Here is a 24,369-nt window from a genome sequence, read left to right as displayed (position 1 = left end):
TTTTATTCTCCCTTTCTCCTTGTGATTTCTTCCATGTTGCCTCAAACATTCAGAGGTATGTATTGGCTTCCTGGTGTGAAACAAGGTGAGTGTAAATAGACAGCAGCCGCACTGAGAAGGTAGCTTTGGTCACAGTGTTGTTGTGAGAGAACAAAGAATCTGGGGCAACAAGTGACGAGTATTAATTAAGATATGATGAATGACTCTTTTAATTACTTGTATTAGTACATATTTCTGCGTGTTTTGTCTGTGTGGTTTCAGAACCTGCTTGTGAACTTGAGTCAGATTTGCTTCTCTCATGTTGTTATTGTTAACACAACAGTCAAACACACGATGCTCACTCCACTCTGCTGTTTACTTATAGTTTGGTGAGTTAGTTCATCAAAAAATTTTTGGGGGCACTTGGGGGCAAATGAATTAAGCGGTGTTTAATTAGTTTTTTATGTTGGTGAAGTCGTCTTCTGAAGCTCACACACTACATAAGAACACATTCATTGGCATCAAATAGTTCCTGTGTATGTTGTACATGCTACACTGACTGATATAAGGCTCAAAGCTTTATTCTATAAACTTCTGGGATGTTTTTATTTTTCTTAAATTGCTATTTATGCAGATTATTTATAGGTAAAAAATGTTTTGAGAGAATTTGGTTTAAGTGACATGCAGATGGATTTTGATTTATGATTTCATTTCAGGTAATGTCGATGCCCTAGATTCATGGTGCACAAACATAACATTGGGCTGTTTGGGAATCTTCAGTGCCTCCCTTGCACTGATGATCTACAAATAGAGGTACATATTATTATTTGTGTTTTTGGAAAAATTTGAGCTTTCACTTCTACCAGTTACATGTTCCCATGTTATCTTAAATGTTAAACCAGCTGAGACATCTCTTTGTGTCAGAGCAGCATATGAAAGACTCCTGTGTCAAACATCGTGCTTTAGTTTTCATGAGAGAGACACTGACGTTAGACACTGCAGAGCTGTCTCAGCTAGAAAGTTTCAAGTTATATGTACTGTGCATCATGTTACTTCAAAGACCAGAAATGTCCCACTGCCATGGATGTTTCTCCTGTTAAAAAGCAACAAAGCAGAGAACAAACCATCCATTAGAAAGGATTGTTGCCTGTTGACACAGAAACACGGCTCCCCCCACTGGTCAGTGCTCAAACTGAAAAGAGAAACAGCACATGTGGGAAATGAAAATGAGCCAAAATTCAAAGGTTATGTTTGAGACATTTCCCAAAAAACACATGAGACAATCAAAGGCGCCTCACTTATATGAGTGGCAAACATAGAATCACTCGAGCAAATCCTTCAGTAACATGTGGAGCTTGTTAATGCAGCCGTAAATCCACAAGAGGGCCACAGAGGACCTGCAGCCGCACACGCCTTCTGATGTGACTGTGGCTCATGTATTTTATTGTCTTTAAAATCACTTGCTAGATCAATTAAAGACACTCTTTAAGCTTGTAAATGTATTTTCTGTCCATTAGCATGTAAACAGGGAGCAACCAGAACACCATGTGTCCTGGTAAGTGGATATTTGGATTAAACTAAGGTGGATTTGATTATAAATATCAGGTTAGAAAGAGTGGATATGTACAGTATGAATGTACGTAAAGTACCTGCAGTTTACTGGAGTAAGATTTTAAATAGAAATGATGTCATCAGTTTTTAACGTGATGTCAGCAGTTTGTAAAAGTATGATTTCACTTACTTAGGCTCAAAAACGGTAAAATACTGAGACATGCTTACAAATATTGTGACAATAAAGTAATATTAGGTGTAATATTATCATAATGTTGTAGTATAGTAGTATCAGTTTCAAGATACATATGTAGAAGTACCTGTGTTTAAGGACTTTTGCTGATACTTGAATTTGTTTACTTGTAATCGACTTTTTCTACTTTTAATAAAGGAAGATATTTTGGACACTACTGAGAAACTCTAAACACCAGGGAGTTGCTACAGTATGAGCCTAAATCAGACAAATGTTTCTGTGCTTTAGATGTTAAGGGGACTACTGGGACTCTCTCTCTCTCTCTCTCTCTCTCTCTCTCTCTCTCTCTCTTTGTAAGTGGAAACCAGTCTCGTTGACAGCATCGTCACGTGTTCTCCCATGGCAACCAGTGAGTGTCATCAGTCCCGCTCTGGGAGACGTGCAGCCTCGGTCCAGCTCGGCTCAGTATTTACTGGTTCATTTGACTTTACATCAGCCCTGGTGTCTTCCAGCGAGGGGATCAGAGTCCAAGGCCTTTCTTACCTGAAACATCCGGGGGAGATTTTACAGAGAGTGTGGACTGAAAACCATGAGTCACATCAACCCAGGGTAGGTACAGTGAGGTTTTTGAAGTTGAAGAGAGAGAGTGTGTGTGTGTGTGTGTGTGTGTTTTCAGGGTATCAGCATTTTTAAACTAGTATAAACTCTACTGTATCTGTCTGGTTTCTGTTTAATCTAAGTCTAAGTATGGTACGTGTGCTGCACAGTTATGTTCTACTTCTTTTATTCACTTATCTGGACTCTTTAAATCATCAAACAACTTTTAAATATTGATTTATTGGATTGAAAAAGTTCACTAAGTTAATGCACCAGTAGGCCCTTAAAGATAAAAAGTCTTGTAAAGATAAACGACAGCGACACGATCAAATGAAACCTATTATATATACATACTGTACATACTACCTGTTACTCTCCAGCGTCCGGTCGCCACTGAGACACTACAAACTACTTTTAGTTGCCTCCAACTTCCTTTATCAGAGCTACAACAAAGATGAAGACTGATTGAAACTGCTTTTGTCAAACACATATCCAGAGACTTTCCAAACTACAGTGCTAACTTAATGTGGTACCAGTGGTGGAATGTAGTACTACTGTAGTACTGATGGTGGTTTTTAAAGTGTAATCATTTTTTACAACTAGTAGCGTCGTCCATCCTTGTTTTACTTTTTTAATTATCTAGAATTGAAAATCCCTGGAATTAACTTACTAATAAAAATCTTTAGCAGAAGTACAACATTAAAACACAAACAACACTAAACAACATCTGATCAGAAAAGAAAAAGAAGCAGAAACTAAGATTGAAAGTGTTACTGTTAAATTTGTACATATTTCTGAGGAAGTTCCTCCTCAAAGCATCACTGGGTAATGACGATAGTTCAACCACCACCATCCTACCAGACACATGCACTTCAAAAACCAAACAACACAAAGAGGAGGCCGACAGGGTTAAGGGCGTCCTTTGTGTAATCAGACACCAGTAACAGACCCCACAGAGATCCTGTTGCCTTTGTTACAAACACTGTAGGAAATCAAATCTGTGTCGGGAAAAATAAGCTGCTTTAAGATGGGCCGAGCTGCGGACGACCTGATACCTTGTTAACGAGGATAACAAACAAACAAACAAACAAACAAACATGTGATTAGGAGTCTGTTAGCTGTAATCAAAAACTTTTTTTTTTTTGATACTGCTGTGATTAACAGAGCGTCTCTCCTGTGTTTGCACCGGTTCGGTTTCTGCAGACTTATATCAGCCTACAACAGCCTCACAGACAAACACCTCGCTGGATACTTCAGCAGCACTCGGATCAGGAGACACCTGCAGAGAGCAGGACTGGTACGTCAGCAAGAGGATGTTGATGATTCAGAGAAAGTCAGATCCAACTTTTGCAAATTGAAGAGCATAAGAATTTATCACAATGTTTCTCCATAAAGAGAAGCTTAAACTAAAGCAGAGGGAATGTTGTTCAGTTGTGATTTATTCAATATTACCTTTGAGTTACCATCACTCTTGTGGATGTTGAGAATTAGCAAAACAAATCTGCAAGGAAATGTAATATATGTGGCATTAAGTATCATCTGATGGAGCTCTCAGTTTGAAAACACTGTTATCAGTCTCCAGAAAAGCCGTATTGATCCAACCCTGCTGAGACTATTGTTGTTATTAGATCACCAGGAGCGGGCGGATTGTTCCAGACAAAGAGTACAGACACAAGCTGATCCAGAGAGCTCACCAGAGACACATCCGGGAATGTCTGGCCCAGGCCATTTTTCACAAGGTGCTGGAGATGGAGGTGGGAGGAACACAATGTGCCCGACCAGTCAAACACTTCTCCTGTGCATAATAAGTGATTCTAATTTGTTGTGTTCCCCCCCCCCCCCCCCGCACAGCGCCTGCATCAAATAGACATCAAAAGAAAACTGGAGGAGTTTGCAAGGAGGGAGAGAGTGCACAGGATCAAGGTACATTAATTAACTTTAAACACTACTTTGCTGCCCAGAGTCACTCTTAAATGACATGAACACAAAGCGCGTTCACGTGCAGCTCATCATTTAATAATTTATGTTCATGTGGAATAAATGTATTGGTCTGGTTTGGTTTGGAAGGTGGAGCGCTCCAAAAGGTATGAAGAAGACATCATCCACATCCTGTCTCCTCGTCCACCGACGGGTACGAGGGACACGCGGAAACAGCACTCTGGACCAGAGGGGGAACACTCTGAATCCTCAGAGTCTGTGAGTGCAGCAGATTGAACTGATGTTGCTGCAATATCTTGTTGAATATGATGGATGCTCCATCATCAGTCAGTCAAAACACAGGAACTACTGACTCAAGTTCAAAGAAAAATCAAAAGCTTCTCCAGTTCCCTGCTTTGTTTCCTGTCATCAGTGTTAGTTTGATCCATACCAAAACAACAAGATGTGGATTTTACCATGACGTGAGCTTAACTTAAATACATGCAGAGCTAACAGACGTCTTGCTCCAGTAGATTTACTGTTACGTACACGACACTCGTGTGGGTCTTCTCATCTTTTTTTTCCTCTCAGCAGGAACGTTCAACAGCTCCTTTAACTGATTGCGTTGGACAGTAAATAAACACGTAGCTTATTTTAATCATTTAGAGCCAGTCAGAGTCGAGAGTTCTCAGCATTCCTTCAGGTGATAAATGTCTGTCTGCAATGTAAATCATTATCTTTGCACGCTGATAGTTGCCATGTTTACACTGCCACTTAAGTCTGGAGAGCTGTCTCAGCAGCTGTTTGCTCTGTGTGCAGATCAGCGTGGGTGAAGTGAAGTGGAGGGATTAGATTCATGTTATCTTTGAAAAATAAAAAGTCCTTAATGCCAGAGCAAATAAAGCAAGTAATCCTCTTCTTGATCTCTGTGTTTATACAGAGAAATCCCTTTCTGCTGTAGACAGCAAACGTCTCACATTTCAGCAGCTTCAGGCTCATTTAAAATACTATGTTGGGAACAAATGTCAGGAAACTGGGAAGATTACTGATGCAGACATCAACAGTGTCACTCATCATCATTTTATTAAAGAAGCCAATCATGAAGATACGGTTTTAATTATCCCCAGTTGGAAACATGCTGTAAGAAAAAGACATTGTTTAACAGCACAGATACAGTCGACAGCTTTGCTCAGTGATGCAATATTTAATGTGTAACTAGCAGGATGCTGACTGCGTTGTGTCACGCTTGCACTACAGCCAGGATCGTCCCGACCCAACACGGCTCCAGGGAAGATGCAGAGACCAGTGCGTTTGAAGCCGATCCACAGTAACAGCACCACGGCTTCACTAAGACGCAGCTCCCCTTACAGACGGCTCCATTCATCCAAAGACAACGACCGACTGTTCAGCAGCGCTGTGAGACTGTAGCTCCTAAAACGTTTATGTATTTGTGTAGAGGCTGTGTTTTTGGTTTTTCTATAGCCCCCCTCCCCCCCAGCAGCTCTGAGTGCACCAATAACCTCTTGTCTGGTCTACAAATAACAGCTCATACATGCCCACGAATGTAACTTCATTAACTTCACTCCCAGGTGGACAAGGAGTCTCGCAGACGCTTCACGGCAGTGGAGGCCTCTCGTGACATCTCGCCCTACTGCCTCCCAGTCATCAACAACTTTGTCACCCCAGTGCCTCCAGCTACGAAGAGGAAAGAGAGGGGGGTGAAGGTCACTCCCAGTGGCATGCTCAGAGGCCGCAGACTGCGCCCTACCACCGCCTCCAGTGGAGCTGACGTCAATGAGGTCTATTGCTTGTTTTCCTTGGCAGCAGGACTTTCCACAGCAAACGTACATGCTGCAGCCTCTTTGGACTAATTAGGAAAGTCCTATCGTAGCAGGAGGAGTTTATGTCCATGTGTGTGTCACTTTACAATTTGTCTATCAGTTTCAAACGAATGTGAATCTTTTGGTGACCTACATCACACAACATCATTACAGAGATACAGGAAATATAAAACGCCGTTGATCTACATTGACCTCAAACTCAGCTCAAACCTGAAACCTGCTTTATTTAACCCAGGACCCCCCCATCCTGAGGACCTCTGGTTACCAGTGCAGAGTGTGTGTGAACATGGTGTACTTTGGCAAATCGGTGCATCTCTCCCACGACTCGACCGACATGAAGGACGAGGTCAAAGTGTTTCAACAGCACTGCGGAGGAGAGAACCTGTGCGTGTACAAGGGGAAGCTCCGTGAGGGAGGTCAGTGTGACAACCGGCAGCTGGGTTTGTCAAAATATGAATGAGATACCTCACAGAATGTATTTCTTTATTTATTGCACCCAGAAGACAAATTTGTCTGAAAAGAGTCCTGCCGCTCATCCACGTTATCAATCTTTCCTTCAGAGACTTTCCAGTTCATTTCGAGGCGACACCGAGGTTTCCCCTTCAGTCTGACGTTCTACGTGAACGGGCTGCAGGTGGAGCGGCTGAGCTCCTGCTGTGAGTTTAAACACAGGAAAGGCTCCAGACTTGGCGGCAGGCACGGACACTTCGGCTTCACCAGCATAGAGGGGGCCTCTCCCTGCTACAAGTAAAGTCTCCTTTTACAGGCACGATGTGTCTCTAACAAAAGAAATTAGCAGTGTGACATGCATTAAGGAGATTTATAGATGTAGTAAGAGAGCACATGGAGTTAGAGGATGCAGAGGATAGTGTTCAATGGAGGCGTGGCCCTGGTAAGCTGGAAAGCTGCTTTCAGATCTTGCCACATTAAATTGCAGACTGGCAACCTTAGCCACCGTGCTAGTTAGATAACACAACTCTACAACATACATAACTCCAAAGGAATTTGGATATTGTAAGTAATTTTAATATTAATCTTCTGATCCAAGTCTCTGCAAGAACACAAATAGGCATATTTCATAAAATGCAAAATGATTCTTCAATATGTTATTAACGTTTTGCAGGTGCATCATAGCAATGGGGCTGGACAAAAAGCCCATACCTCCACCAAAGAGAGTTAAAGAGAATATAGAAAGAGAAGAGTCGGTCAACAGCCCAAAAGACCCCGCTGACATGGACACAGAGATGGCTGGAGAGGACGCTGCCTCCCATTCAGGTTGTGAAACAAACCAGCAACAGGACATGGAGACTCAAATCAAAGACGAACCAGCTGCTGAGGACAAAGTCAGAAATGGTAAAATGGGTATAGAATTACATATAATGAGTGTTTAGATGTCACTGAATTATAAATACATATATTCTACATCTTTACACTAAGATTATGAAGAAGACTTTGAAGCAGATGATGGAGCAGAGGACGCTCAAGCTAAAGAAAAGAAATCCCCGTCTCCAGTCAGCGAGACCGAGAAGCCGGTTAAAGAGAGTGACACCTCCGACACTGAAGATGACGAGAAGGATGGTGGGTGGATATCCTCGTTTGAATAAATTCATCTTTCGTGTAGTCACGAGAGCAAAATACCTGATAGTAAGGAGACAATTCCTCCCATGTAATTGTTTACTTTAAAATGCTCCGTGTCTAATTGTACAGAAGACATAAAGTCTTCGAGATCCAGCTCCTCAAGCAGCAGCCAAGAGGAGAGTGATGCTGAAGCCACAAAAGAGTCCGGAGAGGACGAGAAAGCAGAAGAACCTGAGGAGGTCCATCAAGATGAACAACCTGAGGAGGTCCATCAAGATGAAACCAAAGAAATGGTTCCAGAGGAAGACACTGCTTCACCAGAAGAACAAGGCGAACCGAACCCAGAGGAAGCTGCTGCCGCCGAGGCCGAGTCTACTCCAGCCAAAGGCTCAGATTCACAGGACAGTGCAGGAGACAGCACAGAGATCGACCTCTCTGACACCAGCGTCCCTTCAGGGAGCGAGAACAAACAGAGTGATGACACCTCAGGAGACAAAGAGGACGAAAGTATGGTAGATAAGAGCAAACAGGAGAAGGAACAGGAGAGGGGTGAGTATGAATCTGCAGATACAGCTGTGCAGCTTTCACCTGAGTGAGAAAATGGATCAGTCCATCTTGTATGGAGGTTTTTCCACCATTATCACAGTGAGACCATTTTATGTGAGTCCCTGTCAGGAGGAGCTGTGTATGGGTTTGTAAGTAGCTTCAGCAAGATGATAACACACTGGCAGTTTGTTATCTGTAAAATCATCATTTAAATCATTTAAACGTGGAAAAATTACTTGTGTGCCATTGTGTTTCTTTCCTATTTTTCTTATGTGTGCTTCTGTGTGTGTTTGTGTCTTGATGTGTTTTTATATTGACACAAAAATCTTATATAGAACCATATTTTGATTCTATATTTATAGAGGTTTTGTTTGCTTTTGAACACAGTTCGTCTTAAAGCAGCAAAGTGCCGTTTGAATTAAATTATAGTAATATATATACATAATTCAATATAAAGGAGAGGAAACAAAGGGGGAAACAAACAGGGGGTGAAACCGCAATCAGAAAAAGAAGACGAAGGTGCCACTGATGTAAAAATGTAGATGTGAACACTTGAAATCGGAGCATTTCAAAAGCACAAAATGTGAAATGTGAAGAGCTACTGAATATTCATGTACACCGTAACAAATCTACTTTTGCATTACAAGTAGCCTCCTTTCTTTTCTTATTGGCTGAACCAATGAAATATAAACTCACACATGTTGGGGAAAATGTATCGTTAATGAAACTACAATTCGAGGCAGATTTCCACATTGAGACTATGATCCAGGCACGTTTGCACAAAAAAGAGTTAAGTGATGTGATTGCATGTTTTTTTTTTTTTTTTTCTTGTGTACATTTTAATTATCATTTTGCATGTTGTGTTTCTCTGTTGTGTTTGCACTTGGAAAGATTAAAGTTTTTTTTTTCATTTCTGATTTCTTTGTTTCTTCATTGTCTTCAGTTTTCTGACTCGATCCTAATTGCAACACTGCCACAGTCGGATGTCATGCGTCGCCATGAGTGGCTTACAGAGGTGTAAGTCCTGTAAGCTGTAGAAATGTAAACATACAGTGCATCACTTCATGTGCCGTGTCTCCTTCTCTTTCCAAAGCTAAATCTGTGCAGGAGAAGTTGGCAGAAGCCATATTTAAGGAGTCCCAGTGCAGCTCGGAGCCAGAACTGAGTGACACCAGTACTGAGGAGGAGGAGGAGTCCACAGATAAAGGTCCAAACATGACAACAACGGTACCAGATATTTGTTTTTACTGAAATTATCAGCGGTATTTTCCTAAACAGTCTTTGTATTCATTTGTATTTGTAGGTGCAGTTCCAGAGAACTCAGAGGCATTGGCAGAAGAGCAGACCCTCAAAGAAGAAACCAAATCTAACCACAGTGTTGATGAAGAGGAGATGCCTGAGCCACAAGAGAAAGTGGATGAAACTGAAAAGGAGACAATCGGAATAGATGAAGACGATGAAAAGGGTGCAACAGAAGAAGAAGCAGCAGAGAAGAATGTATCAGAGGACGTGGATGTTGATCCAGCCTCTGAAGAGAACATGGCAGAAGAAAACACAGTGACAGAAGCTCAGGAAGATGCTCCAGTTGATGACGATGCTGACACTGCACAAAAAGCTGATGAAACAGTGGATGAAAGTGCAGAGGCAGAAGAGGGTGACGCGCAGCCTGAAGAGATGGGAGAAGAGGCCAAAAGCAGTGAGGAGGATGAATCATCAGCATCAGAGCTGAATAAAACAAAAGCAGAGTCAGATAGTGCAGAGGGGGAGGTGGCCATGACAGAGACGGAGACAATGGAGATTAAAGAAGAGCCCTCAGAGGAGCAAGAGGCCCTCAGCTGTGAAGAGGCTCCGGAAAAGGATGCAGACGAGACGCAGCAGGGAGACAGTGAGGACAGAGCTGAAGCTTCAGAAATAGAAATCCCATCAGATAATTTAAGCAGCTCATCAGCAGAGAGCGGAGACACCATGGTGGAAAAAACAGCATATATAAGTGAAGATAATGCAAACGATGAGGGCAATAAAGATGAAATCGAGCATGAGGAAGCAGAAGAAGTTCCAGCAGTGGAGAACGATGGTGATGAAAATGTGGGAGAAGAGCAGACAGAAATAGATGATGAGGTAGAGAGGGAGAACTGTGAGGAGGAAGCTACAGAAGAGGAAAAACAAGAAGGTCCAGATGAAATACCAGAAGCTGAAGGTAGTGAGGAAAGACAAAAGGATGACACAGGGAACACAGAAGAAGGTGGGAATGAAAACAAGGATGAAGAAAGGATAGAAAATGAGGAAAACCTTAGAGACAATTCAGACTCAGAAGAGAAGGCTGAAGACCAAACTGAGGAAGAAGAACCTGAAGCACAGGGAGCTGCAACTGATGAAACTAATGAGAATGAAGAAGTAAGTAAAACAAACACTGCTGCTGATGACGAAATGGGCGATGAGGCAGAAAAGGAAGAGACAGATGAGAAGAAAGCTGAGCAAGGTGAATCTGTGACAAATGACGATGGAGAAGAAGAAGATGAAGAGAAAGAAATCGATAAGATTGACGAGGAAGAAGAAACATCTGCGATTACTGAAAAACCTGAGAAAAGTGAGGATGAAACACCAGAAGACACTGGTGACAGCAATACAGCAGATGAGGCTCAGATGACTGAAGAGACAAATAACCACGTGATGGAGTCTGAGGATGCTGAGAAAGAAACTGAAGGAGCGAGCAACATCAGCGAAAATGGAGAGATTGATGCAGAAAATGGGGAGATTTCTACCACAGCGGACAACAAAGCTGACGAGGACGAGGCAGAGATTCCAAATGAAGACAGTAATGACTTGAAAACAGCAGAGAACATCGAGGACGAAACAAGGCTAGAGGAACCAACAGGAGACGAGGGGCTTGAGGCAAAAACAGAAACAGTGGAATCGAGAGATGATGCTGAAAATCCTGAAGACGAGGTGGATCACACTCCTGAGACAGATGTGGTAGAAGGTCAGGAGGAGGACGTCGGCGTGGAGAAACAAGACGAATCAGAGCAGGGGACGATCGATACAGAGCTGAAAGAGGAATCTAAACCAGATCATCTAAATACAGACGAAGAGCACAGTGAGGAAACAAAACCAGACGAAGATGTTAGTGAGGTGATAGTTGCTCCGTCGCTGGAGCAGCAACACTCTTCATCAGTGGTCGATGTTGATGTAGACGATACAGATCATAAATTACAGGAGTCCCCTGTAGTGTCTGACAACCAACAACAGGCTGATGAACAGGAAGTCGGTGCTGACCTCTCTGCTGCTGATGGAGAAAACGGTGCAGACACAGAGGAGGCGAGCAAGGCCTCAGAAGAAGGAGCGAGTGTGCTGCACAAACCTCAGGAGCAAAACGACGAGGCTGCAGGAGAGAGCATCGTCATAGGCGACGAAACTCCAGAGTCCTTAGCCACAGAAGACAACACAGATATGGTTACAAACTGGGTAAGCAGGCATCAATCGACAAAGTTTTTCGAGACATTTGTGGAACCTTTAGAAGAGTTGAGGGAAGAGATTTCAGACGACCAAGTCCGTGAAAACGAAAAAGATGAGTCCAAAGAAGAAGCCAACGTAGAAGCTGTAGAGACTGATGCAGGTGATGAACCTCAAGAGAACGACCCGCTGCAAGAGGAGGACGAAAGTGGAGCGAAAGACGTTATACCGATGCCAGAGACTGGAGAAAATGATAAAGAGTCAAATGCACATGAAGAGAGGTCAGAAGGACACAAAGAAAGCGCGGGATCTCTCGAGGAAGACAACGTCCAAGATGGACTAACACAGACAGACGATGTTTCCAAAACTGAAGTGGAAAGCATTGCAGAGACTCATCATTCAGCAGCTAGTGGGAAACCAGAGAGCGGGACAGAGAACCAGACTGAAGAGAAAACCAGTGATATCAGTCCAGACCTGAATGCAGAACAGACAGAAACCGAAGAGGGAACAGATCTCCCACTGTCACCCAAAACAGAGGAGGACGGCGAGCGCTCAACGAGTCCCACTGGAGTGAAAGAGCCCGAAGAGACGCAGGGGAAAACAGATGAATACAGTCGAGAGGTTACAGAAATAACCGACTTTACGACGTCCAAGTCAGAAGATGGAAGCCAAGAAGAGTCTCTCAGTGGAGAGATCCAACCCAAAGCGTCTGATGAGAGCATCAATGGAGATGAAACAGACTCAACTGGGCTCATCGAGCACACGCTCAGTAAAGACTGAGCACGTTCTCAGTGGACGAAACTTTGTTCGGCCACAGTTCGTACACTTCTCCGATGACTGAGAGTGGACATTAGGATTGCATGACTCTAGCGCTAAGGTACGATGACAGCTACGTTTTGGTATTTGGGGAGATATTTCTGGAATTATTAACTTTAAACAGTAACTAAACTAAAACAAAAAAATAAATGAACAAGTCCTCGTGCACACATTTAGACATTCAGGTAGCGCAGAGGATTAGTCCAAGTGAATGAAAGAGGATTTTGGTTTTGACAGAAGCCTTCAAGTGGGGTTTCTGTTCCTGCATCAAAATGACATTTTAAATACTTTTGCTCATGAATAGTTCTTCTAAAAGAAGCACGGGGAGTTTTGACAGCCGCGTCACACACTCACAATAGAGCATCTCCTCCTATTGTTGGTACTGTAACAAAGAGGCACAGTTTAGTTTGTGTGAGGCATCAGATACAGCTGCTATTACCTGTAAATAGACACTCGCAAATGAATAATTCATAGTTGCTGTGGACTCCCACAGCTTGGTTTGCCCCTCTGATTTTACATGCGCACATGCACATTGGTAAAGGTTTGTCGACACCTGTTATTTCGCTGTCTGTGTAAGTGACAAGTCGTGGTTAGTGCTGTAACTATTTGTTTACATGACAGTGTCCAGACAAAACCACAGGAATGCTAACCTCACCTAAGATAACTTGCACAATTCAATGCTCCGTTATAATATTAGGAAATAATAAATCCAGACACCATCTAGTCATTATTGCTGCTAACCCTACCTCTCTTAAAAACAAAACAAAATAAAAATGCATACTATTATTATTATTTGTTTATACTGACTTTTCATCTGATTTTTTATTTAAATTATATTTTAGTGTGGGTTTGTGAAGCTTCACTTTTTCATCTGATATGTGTCAGTGACGGGACGCGTGTGTGATTTGGTCTAAAAATAAAAACCTAAGATGGATACAGCGGTGGCTTTGTGTGACATTAAAAGGACACAATGCACACAGTGTGTGAGTGTTTTCAACTTATTCAAACCATGTTCACAAAAACATATTTACAGGATCAGACAGCCTCAACATTTTCTCAGTGTATGTAACAAATAAATCCAGTATAATCAAGGGCTAGAGTTATTGTGAACTGAGAGTGTCCTTCAAATTCAGTTTAGTTTAGTAACTTTTACCGCCTGCTTATACAGTTTTACCTAAAGTCACCAAAATATGATTTACGTCTGAATAAAAAGGTGGAGAATGGTCGGAGCTCCAAGCAGGTTTAGTTGCTGTCCTCAAAGCTGCCGCTGCTGCTGAAGGAGGAACAGAATCTCATGGTGCTCATGGGATCGGACACGTAGCCTGAAAAAGAGATAAATGAGCTGTGACAGATGGTTTATAAAAACAATAAAACATGGCTCCTGTTAAAAACTAAAAAGATAAAAGCTGGTGATGTTACGTGATTTTATTCTTTGCATCAAATCCAAGAAAAGACCAAAACTAACAAAGAGTGGAGCCTATATTCATTCAGTGTTGATAAAACAAATGTGTATTAAACACAAACCGTTTCGATCAATAGGAGAGAACTGCATGTTCCTTCTCAGCTCCTCCAGTGAAAGACCTCCAGATGCTCGACGGCGCTCACTGAAAAATTAAAATAAAGAAGTAACGACAGACTCATTAATCAACTTCCAAACAGCACTAGTCCCACAGCAGTTCCTCCTGCGTTTACGGACCAAATGGAGTCAGATACAAGCAGAAGTAATTCAATATGTAATGTTCGACCAGGCTGCTCTCACTTTCTCTGCAGGAGTGCTGTATACAAAATTGATGACATGATTGATGGAGCAACCACAGAAACATTATCCTCACAAGATAACTGATATTTAACACTTTGTCTGCTTTTTTTTTTTTACGTGGCAGAATCACTGGTTACAAGTATCAGGAAAAGCCTTGTGCAAGTTTGGTTACTGGGTCACAGTGACTCAGAGTGTTACCAGGCTCCGACTATTGTCACACATTGACACACACACACACACACACACACACACACAGTGCAGAGGCTCGAAGCCAGCGCTCTAACAGAGGCCTTCCTCGTCGGTTAAAATGCCGTGCATGTTTTATTGAATTTGCTTTCCTTTGTTTCCTGTTCCGTATCCAAGCAACGCCGCTCCTCACTGTTGCAGTAAGTATCTAAACTGCTCTGGCATAGCAATAGTTTGAAGGGAGTTGTTTCTACAAGTCCAGACATGATGTCGGTGGAGTTCTTGTTAGCATATTTAATTAAATTTTCCTGAGTCAGACTTACTGAATCTATTCTAAGACAATATTGCTGAAGTCACTCACTTTAAATTGTGTTAATGAAACTTTGCTGCAGCAGGTTCCAGCATCAACTAAGGAGCCTCAACACTGGACTGGTGCTGCAGCGTTTGTTTGAGTTTACTTGCTGCTGATTGGATTTAAGCAGTACTGCATGTCATGCTGAGACGGTCAAATTAGTGAGATAACAGTGCTTTAGTGACATTACTGTGAGAAAGACATTAATCGAAGTAGGTTGTAGAATAGATGAGTTATGGATCATCAAACCCCCAAACGTGTGTTCATTCTTATATTAGTTTAAACAATTGTTGATCAAGTTTGACTGTAGATTCAGAGATTTTATCTGATTCAGCTCCTAAGACATACAGTAGTTTTATTTAAGGACAGTTAACAGGGTGTTTTATATTATATATAAGATTCACATGTGCATGTACTTTGTTTTTGCACTTGCTCTGATTAGACGAAGTAAGAGGCCACGCTTGATGCTTAATTATGTGCCAGTTAAGAAACATTAAGTTTCCTTTTGTTAATCAACATGTTGCTGAGTCACTGAAACAGAAAAGACTCAGCAGCAGGTTTTTCAAAACCTCGTGCTAATTGTTTAAGCTGATTACGATTTTTCCAAAGTCGGCATTGGTGAATTGGGTCATTGGGTTCATGTGAATACGGCCATTGTGTGGTAAATTATTATTTCACCCTTCCAACCTTCGCGTCTGTGAGGAGATGCTTTGGTTCTCTCACCTCTGAGTCCAGAAAGCATAGGCGCGAGTGTTGAGGGCGTACTCAAGTTCAAAACGGGATCGAAGGGCAGCCACGTGGCTGCGGCCGGGTCCTCCTCGTCCGAGCAGGCAGTCAGAGGAGGAGGAGGGCGACAGGGAGCCACTGCTGTTACTGGAGGCTGGAGACATCAGCTGTCACACAAACACACAGCAGCAGCAATGTAGCCCTCATTGAGAGAATGTAATTACTGCATTACAACACGTAGGTCACACACTAGACCTCCTACCTCAACATTACACAGACATTCCTCCAGGCTGGAAACAACTTCAGAGAACTCAGGCCTGTCCTGAAGCAAGAAAAAGCCAACACTGTTTTTCCTGCTTGAGGTGAAATATAAAATGTCCCACAACAAACGCACACGGGCGCTGTCATTTAGTAAATGTTAGTTCATTTTCAAAACCTAAACAAACACATTTTTCTATTTATATCCTGTAAACACAGTGCAGCATGACCCACTTTAAATCATGTGTGCCCTGTACAGCTGAGGCACCGTGAGCGATATTCAAGCAAACGAAACTTTGTGCCTATTGTGGCCGCACGCTTGTTAACAAAAAGTGTGTGTGACGAGACGATCGCCGAGGGAGGCATAAACAGGCAGGTGGTTAACGACCTTAGCTGACAAGCAGGAAGGAAATGTACCACACAGGGAAAAATGTTCCAACATCAATAATGTGTCTTAATGAGGTCGAGAAAAAAAACATGCCTGGCTAATTATGAACATCACAGCACTGAGGGAGAATCATCTGGGTCATGTGTGCTCCTAAATGTAAACAGCCGTGCAATAATGTATCACTGGGCCCATTCATTACTGCTGCATATGTTTGCAGGAGCAGCTGACTCAGCATCTCTTGCCTCTCAGACCCTCAGTTTGTGTTCAGTTCACAGCTACTGACACCGTATGGAAGGATTTTACTGGTGACTGGTGAGTCAGTCCTAGTTAGGTACAGCTCTATAATTGACTGTAATTGGCTCACATAGTAATAAATGATATTGAATATTAGATCATAGTTTACCTCTGGGCAGGCGTTCCAGCCTCTCATCAGAAGTGCAGATATGGGTTTGGGGATGGAGTTGCCAACCGGAGGCCGGATTTGATGATAAGCCATGTCTGCTGCTGCTGCAGCTATAGACACATTTAAAATGGGTTTTTACAAAGGTCCAGTGTTGTCTGACAGCCCATTTGTTAAGTAAAAAGTTAAATATTTGTGGTCATGATACATCTCTGAGTAGTGTTGATGGCATAAACCGACCCAGCTTTACCGTAACATTTGATCCATCTAAATGTTAAATTTAATGGACTTGGTCTCAGTGACATGGTTCAAACACTGTGTTTTATGGGCCGTCGCTGATGCCAACATTGAAGTGGAAAATCAAAAGAACACCATCATTTAAGAACGTGTTACTAATAACATCAACGATGGCTGCTTTCTAACAAATGTGCCCGTAAGTCATGGCAGTGACTCTGAAACAGAAGCAGCTAAAAGGAAATCATCTATGTTTTCATTTACACCTGTTCTTTTCCTACAAAATGTCTTCTGTGAAACATACACATACGTACTGTGTCTTATGGTGTCCCTTCTCAGTTTGCATTCTACTACAGTAAGAAAAATACCAGGTTTCAAGTGAGCGAAGGGGATTTCTCCAGTAAGCAGCTCCCACAGACAGAGGGCGTAGCTGAACATGTCCGCCTTCACTGAGTAGCGAGTGCACTGGGTAAACACCTCCGGAGCCATCCACCGCAGGTTCTGCACAGACACACGCAGACAAAACATACATGCACATACACACGAAGATATTTCAAGATAATAAGTCAGGCCATCACACACACACACACACACACACGCACACAAAATGAGCCCCAATTACTGACATAAACACTGCATCCCAGCAAGGGCAAGCAGTTCTCCACAACAGGCATTTCCCAAGAGATATAACACACTTAGCACCAAACTGCAGGCCAAGCACTCTGTACAGTGATGAGTCAGCACATTCAGACAAAGTCTGGATGAAGGCAGTTTTGTTTAGTTTTTTTATCTGGTGGAGAATTGATGGCAGGTGCCAGCAGAATATCTGGCTTGAACAAAATAATAGTTTGCAGTTTAACACAGAGCACCTTATTGTTCCGTGGACACTGCAGATGCTGAGAAAGTATTTGGCCAAAGAGAAAGAACAAACTGATCCCAAAATGTTCTGCATTGGTCAAAAAGAAGAAACAGAACTGACCCCGGGCTGCTTCGTCATGTTATCCTCCTCCACCGACTGAAGAAATCTGGATTCTGCAGAGGGAAGGAACAACGTACTGGTCATTCAACTGTGTAGCTGTACAATTTATCAACAGAGCCAAAAACCTCTTAACAGAAAATTAATTAACTAAAAATCTAATTAACAGAATTAAAAGGAACTAACAGAAAGGAAACCAACAGAAACGTGACCTTTTCTACTATCTATATCACAATAGTGATATGCACAAGTGAGAAATGTTAAGAACATGTCTGTTTCCCGGTCCTATATTCATGTTTTTTAATATTTACAGATGATTTTAGAGCTGTGCTGTATAAATGCTATGGACACAACTGACTTATAGGTCAATGATGAATCTGAAAACATAGTAAGTAAATCAGTAAACTAAATCAGTAATGTCTGTTACACCTATATTATTCGAAGGCACTATGCACTATAAGCTACTAATTATTCCAGACCAAGTGAAGCTGTTGCAACAAAACTTCTCTAGGTGCATTAAACTGAACAACGGTGAGGCTTTTTATGATGTTTTGTTTTGTTTTGCAAATTATATCATGAAATATTTCCTTCAAACCTTTTTTCTTCTGTCAAAGCTACATAATTGAATGGAGCTACAGAGCTTCTCAAGTTGCTATTAATATGAGAGTAGATCCACATATGGTTATTGTAATTTTAAACAAACAAATCACTCCAAATCACCCTTCACCTTACCTCCAAAGTCAGCCACCACAGCGTGTCCATCCTCATACAGCAGAATATTGTGGCTACAAGGAAAACATGCATTACACCCAATGATGACAGTGGTTTCAGCCTGTCAATACGGTCACACTAAACATGGTATTACTGGGTCACCCACCTGTTGAGGTCCCTGTGGATGATAGGCTGTGTGAGGTTGTGCAGGTACTCCATGCCCTTGGCCACATCGATGGCAATGATGAGCTTGGACTGCAGGTCAATAAGCCTGTCCATTGACACATCATTAAAGCAGCAGCCACTTAGTGACAGATCAATGGCCCCTGCCAATCACACACAGCACTTTACACAGATCAATAGGGCAGTCTATAAAGACAGCACCTGGCCACACAGTTAGCAGAACACTTCATCTAGATCAATGATGATTCGGCTGAGGGGGGGAGATCGGTGAGAGGACGTTTCCAAGGAGGATAACGAGACCTGAAACAACAGTGTCGACTGCGCTGTGTAAACACGACACTCGCTGCGTACGTCCTTAAGATAGTTTGACCTCTTTGTAGATCTGTACAGCAGGATTTATTCACTGTCAAAGTGTGTGGGGATATATATATATATATATATATATATATATATATATATATATATATATATATTTTATGTATACATAAATATATATTTGCTATATTTACATTATATGAAAGAATAAATATTAGAAAGGCCTAGAAATAAAAGTTTATACAACAACAAACTTAAATTAGATCTGTTCTAATAAAGGAAACAGCAATTAAAAAATTGAAAATGTTATATATATATATGTTATATAAATTTTAGAAATTGTATCGTACAGTAGATAATTGTATTATTGATTAATGCTGTATGTTGTAGTAAAGTAACGATTTAAAAGAACTCTGTTCAAAACCCACTTTGATTCATTTTTCAAATCATATGAATATATGAATAAAGTAGAAAATTCTTACAGTTGGAAAATTAAATAGTTAATGGAATATTAAAATGTAATTTTCTATTAAATGAATCAACTGACTCTCTTGCTCAGTGTACATCTGATGTTTGCTTGCTATGCTTTTTTTACCTGCAAAGTCTCAGGATTAGAAGCAGATTGTTTCAATTAATAGCTGCATGTCATAAAGTTAAAGGTGTGTGAAGAAATGAAGGCGCGTGTGTCACACGGCACTGTGATATAATGTGAGCTCTGAGCTGTCATGCGTGCTGCTTCACCTCTTCTGCTCGTGCAGCAGGGAGAACAGCGAGCCTCCGGAGACGTACTGGGTGACTATGGCAAACTGGCTGGGGTCGTCCAGACATGCCCCGACGAAGTGAATGATACAGGGGTGATTGAGTCGACAGAGGATGGAGACCTCTCTGCAGAACATGTCTACATCTGACTTTGAGCAGTACGTGTTGGCTCGATACCTGCATAGCAGAGAGAGAAGACTGAATCAATAATCAAACCTTCTCTCAGTGGTAACAGAGAATGGATGAAAAGTGTATGGACACGCACCTCTTTATGGCGACAATTTTGTTTCGGCACTTGCCTCTGTAGACTCGTCCAAAGGAGCCTGAGTGTTAAACAGATGTGATTAGCGACAACGTAATTAGATTTGAAAGTTGAAATGAAAACAAAAGGTATGAACAGAGTTACCTGATCCAATTATTTCATTGAACTCCAGCTCAGACAGCTGCAGGTGGAAATGAGATGGGAGGCTGGCCCTGAGCAAGAGAACCTCTGCTTTCTCTAAGAGGAGTGAAGAGTACAATTCAATGTACCATTAACCTTTACTGGGAGCACACACAAACGTTCCCGTGCTGCTCTTTTTCATCAAATGACTCATTTCCAGGTACGTCTGCACGAGGAAGACTATTCAGTTTGGTGCCTTATTTTAAAACTGTGGCTAAAAGCTGTTCTGTTTATTCCTAAAGTTTTTAAATCTGTGTTTTATCAAATTCTCGGTAATGGCTGGCTGTTATGCTCAGTATCTACACCTCTTGCCTTGGCAACATACACATTGTGTGTCGCGTCAGCTGTCAGAGGAGTGTGGGGAAAACATGCACCTCACTCCACTTCGCTTCACTACCTTTAGTCATGCTTTTGATCTTTCCCAGAGGGGACGGGACAGAGACGTAAGACCCATCTGGAAGAGAGCAGACATATTCAGGCAAAGTAATGGAAGGATGTGTGACTTCTTTCTAGATTATAAGTTTGTTTAGGGGGGGGGGACTCACCACCTCCTGGCTGTGAGTACTCATTGCACGGGGAGTCATCTGGACGTTTGTAGTGTTTCAGTAATGTGACAATGGCATCGTGACCTGAGAATCACAACGATGGAATTGTTAACACTGTTTTGTTGGTGTTGTTTTGGTTCTTTTGACGTCTGAGCTCGTATTCAGACAAACAGACCTTTTTCATAAGCCCACATCAGGCAGGTCTGCTCTTCCTTCTCCCCGCTGGCCCTGCTCGGGTCGCAGGCAACAAGGTTCATGTCTGCACCGCTGTCCAGCAGGAACTGCACCAGGCGGATGTGACCATGGAAACAGGCACTGTGTAGGGCTAAAGAGTGTCACAGCATACACGGTAATGAAAACTGCTTCTGACCCTCCAGTTTAATCAGTTTTATGTACATAAAGTATTTAAGTCCAGAAAGAGTCACCTGTGTGTCCATCTCTACCCTGATGGTTGATGCTCATGGCATTCTGGCTCAGCAAAAATTTCACCATGTCCAGGTCTTTTCCATAGGTGCATGCACTGAGAGACAGGATATGTACTTATCATCGCTTCACAGGTTAAATATGATGCAGATAATTGAGACCTTGGCTAACATCATGTATTTTGTGGCTATATGACAGCATGCTACACACTACCTGTGAAGCGCCGTCTCGCTGAATATGTTCTCCTTTGAAAGGCTTTCTGTGCCAGAAAGCTGCATGATCTCCTTCACTGCTGCAAATTTGCCGTTATAGCAGGCCCTGATGGCGCAAAGCAATCAATATAAGAGGTTATGTACACTTTATGTCATCTACAAAACCTGAACAGAATGCCACCTACAAGTGTAACGGTGTGTCCCCGTAGATATTGACGGAGTGAGGCTGAGCTTCAAAGTTGCCCTGCAGGAGGAAACGCACAATCTCATGGTGGCCAAAGCGAGCACAGAAGTGGAGAGGAACGTGATCTTCATTGTCCTGAGCATTTACTGAGGAGCGGACAAGAAGAGGTACATAATGTTACACAATCATTTCTGCAGTCACCTCTACCTACAGAATTTAATTAGCCTCCGCTTTGATGAGGTAATTAGTAGGTGAGCTGTTTTACAACCAAAGGCAAGTTGAGTGTATGTAAACCTTTTGTTGTTATGGTTCATTTACAGGCCATTAATTCAAGTGAATGCTAATTAAATACAGGAAAGTACTCTCAGAGGCGTGAGTTCCATTACTCTCACCATTAGCTTTGCTCCCTTCCGCCATCAGTAGTTTGACGATGCCATGGAAACCTTTGGCTGCAGCCAGGTGCAGCGGACGATCACCTACTTCACCACTCGCATTCACATCTGCCCCGAACTTGAGCAGCAGCTTTGCCAGCTGTAAGGTGGCAAAGAGAGAGACACAGTGAAGCATAGAGTGTGAATCCATGCGGAAAAAGTGTTATCATTATTATTATTATATTACCATTTTGTATTTATACAAAAGCTAATGGTTCATCAGTTTTATGAGTTCACAATGCAGGTGATTAACCAGAACAATCTACCTGCTCGTGACCATTGTAGCAAGCAATATGCAGTGGGGTGAAAAACACAGCATCCTGGACATTCACATAAGCTCCATGCTGTAGGAGTATATCTGCGGCCTAAGAGGGAAATAAGTTATAATCAAGAAAGAAATGAAAGGCTGTTTTTGATTTTTCTCATATGCATTTAAGAAAACGAAAACAAAACATGCTCACCTCATGGTGCCCAGCCAGTGTAGAGACATGCAGGGCAGTGAGAGCACCGTATCCCACCTGCTGGACGTCGGCCCCTCCATGAAGAAGGGCAGTCAACAACTCAGCATTGTCCTGTGGCATAAGAACAGATACACACACCATCCCAACTCAGACAAGCAATTCAGACATGCAGCTAACCACACTGGCTTTGTGTGTCCTTGTACTCCACCATGTGGTAAAACACAGAAAGCTTTGTACCAGAAGAAACAACCACGATAAAGATGTCCATTACAGCTAGAAATCTGTTTTGAAATGAAATGCTTTTGACCTTATAAGCAGCCAGGTGAAGCGCAGTGAATCCATTCCTGGACAGTCTGGAAGGACGCAGGCCTTTCAGCATCAGAGTGCGGATGTGGGCCTTGTTACCTGGTCACAAAGATATCACGTTTGCAACGGAGAATGACTTCTTTCAACAAAACAGCAGGTTTACTGTCAGCTACCTAACAAAGTAAAATGAGCTAAATCAAGGGAGGAGCTCAACTCTGGATAGTTGGAGTCATAAAGTGCAGTAGCTTTATATTCAACTCTTTTGTTTAGCATATTTCTGCTGTTTGCTTTTATGTGCTGCAAACCACAAAAGGACATCAGACAATAATGCCAGTCAGTCCACGGTAATCCTTCCTGCCCCAGTCTCATTTTGTTGAGGAGTTATTAATAGACTCTACTAGTCATGCATACCTCCACAAACGCAGCAGAGATGCAGCAGCGACAGTCCCTTCTGTGTTCGGTAGCTCAAGTTCACCTTCTGAAAAGCCTCATCAGAGCTGAGCCACAGAAAATCAACATCACCTGCTTGTGACAACTGAAAACCCACTGATAGAAAAGTAAGAATGCAGGCAAAGGAGCAGCACTTGATAAATCAAACTTAATTCACGCAATGCCTTTTGCAAAGTGAATTTAAAAAAACTAAAATGTCTTTGTCACCTGAACGCGAGTTTAAGATCCACAAGCTCACTGTCTTTGAGCTTGAGGTCGTCTTCCAGCTTCTCGATGATCACGGAGTACGACTCGCTGACCTTCTTCTTCCACTCATCTTCACACACCCATCAACAGGGTTTAACATTATAACAATGAATCAAATGATTTCGATTGATTATTATGACCTATGTAGATACGTATAGAGATAAAAGCTCTGCGTTCATGCCACGTTAGCAAAGAATAACATTGTAAGGTTCAAACTCTGTTGTCAGTTCTGAGAAAACATTCCCACAATCACGAAGGTTATTACCTGTACACGTCTGGGAAGGTCTTGATTTGTAATTTCCCATTGATAGGATCCCTCTCTTGTAATATGTGCTGTATAGTTTGGTGAACTAGAGTATAGCAGTAATACAATCTCTCACTCTGCCACAATTGCACCAGTCCAGATAAAGGGGGATCATGACTGTGGGCTAAAAATAAACACATCTGAGTGGAACGGCTAACAACTAGGACAACTGATCTGCCAAATGGGAGGAAGCATGTATCTGTGTTACTCTGTGTGTGTGTGTGTGTGTGTGTGTATAGTGTAAAACAAAACAGGTGATCAGTGTCCTGCACTGTGTCTGATATGTGCCACAGTAAATATAAAGTTTATTTGATGAACTGAAACTGGAAAACGTTTAACCTTTTAAATAATAATAATAATAGACTAGTCACTAGTTCACTAACTGTTTTTGATCATTTTAAAGCATACATAGTGACTTGCAGGAGAATGTCGCACTGTGGCAATTAGTAGTGTTATTAGATACTACTAATTAAAAAGGCCTATTAAGAAAAATAAGATGAAAGTCTTACTAACATCACAGTATTAAAACATATAAAGCCACAAAGCAGTTTAGACTGTGTTAAAACAATATGGTATGAATGAGCTAAAAAGCTAAATATACTTTTATTAGACATTTTTAATTAAAAAAGTGTAAAAACAAACATACAAAA

At 42.0% G+C, this 24,369-nt stretch overlaps 2 protein-coding genes across 2 annotated transcripts; one reads left to right on the top strand and one right to left on the bottom strand.

The window, feature by feature from the left end:
* Nucleotides 1–275: 275 nt before the first annotated feature.
* On the top strand, nt 276–12,432 carry erich3 (glutamate-rich 3). Its single transcript, XM_026345715.1, has 17 exons — nt 276–368; nt 696–792; nt 2,082–2,332; nt 3,524–3,617; nt 3,949–4,074; nt 4,172–4,243; nt 4,388–4,516; nt 5,495–5,653; nt 5,827–6,027; nt 6,314–6,494; nt 6,639–6,825; nt 7,202–7,431; nt 7,516–7,656; nt 7,789–7,922; nt 7,959–8,205; nt 9,296–9,442; nt 9,506–12,432. The coding sequence occupies exons 3-17, from the start codon at nt 2,313–2,315 to the stop codon at nt 12,430–12,432; spliced, it is 4,995 nt and encodes a 1,664-aa protein (XP_026201500.1). The 5' UTR covers nt 276–368; nt 696–792; nt 2,082–2,312.
* A 1,085-nt stretch (nt 12,433–13,517) lies between these two features.
* tnni3k (TNNI3 interacting kinase) lies at nt 13,518–23,765 on the bottom strand. Its single transcript, XM_026343124.1, has 25 exons — nt 23,681–23,765; nt 23,377–23,485; nt 23,131–23,216; nt 22,721–22,818; nt 22,414–22,524; nt 22,219–22,317; nt 21,914–22,052; nt 21,523–21,667; nt 21,339–21,443; nt 21,128–21,222; nt 20,878–21,027; nt 20,703–20,786; nt 20,555–20,611; nt 20,122–20,214; nt 19,981–20,038; nt 19,698–19,892; nt 18,625–18,729; nt 18,480–18,532; nt 17,751–17,803; nt 17,140–17,272; nt 16,541–16,650; nt 15,754–15,813; nt 15,489–15,658; nt 13,993–14,072; nt 13,518–13,790 (listed from the first exon to the last, which is right to left on the bottom strand). The coding sequence occupies exons 1-25, from the start codon at nt 23,718–23,720 to the stop codon at nt 13,711–13,713; spliced, it is 2,508 nt and encodes an 835-aa protein (XP_026198909.1). The 5' UTR covers nt 23,721–23,765; the 3' UTR covers nt 13,518–13,710.
* Nucleotides 23,766–24,369: the final 604 nt, after the last annotated feature.

This window comes from Anabas testudineus, chromosome 4 (assembly GCF_900324465.2).
Source record: "Anabas testudineus chromosome 4, fAnaTes1.2, whole genome shotgun sequence".
In the NCBI taxonomy this organism is placed as follows: Eukaryota; Metazoa; Chordata; class Actinopteri; order Anabantiformes; family Anabantidae; genus Anabas; species Anabas testudineus.
Note: the sequence above shows the minus strand (reverse complement) of the source record. Positions and strands in the feature narration are given on the sequence as shown.

Coding starts and splice junctions, on each gene's coding strand:
- erich3 (XM_026345715.1), top strand. CDS start 2,313: ATGAGTCACATCAACCCAGG. Junction 6,028..6,313: donor CCGCCTCCAGTGGAGCTGAC/GTCAATGAGGTC, acceptor TATTTAACCCAG/GACCCCCCCATCCTGAGGAC. Junction 7,657..7,788: donor TGAAGATGACGAGAAGGATG/GTGGGTGGATAT, acceptor ATTGTACAGAAG/ACATAAAGTCTTCGAGATCC.
- tnni3k (XM_026343124.1), bottom strand. CDS start 23,720: ATGGGAAATTACAAATCAAGACCTTCCCAGACGTGTACAG. Junction 23,486..23,680: donor ACCTTCCCAGACGTGTACAG/GTAATAACCTTC, acceptor GGGTGTGTGAAG/ATGAGTGGAAGAAGAAGGTC. Junction 18,730..19,697: donor CTGCTGCACGAGCAGAAGAG/GTGAAGCAGCAC, acceptor GTCAATGGACAG/GCTTATTGACCTGCAGTCCA.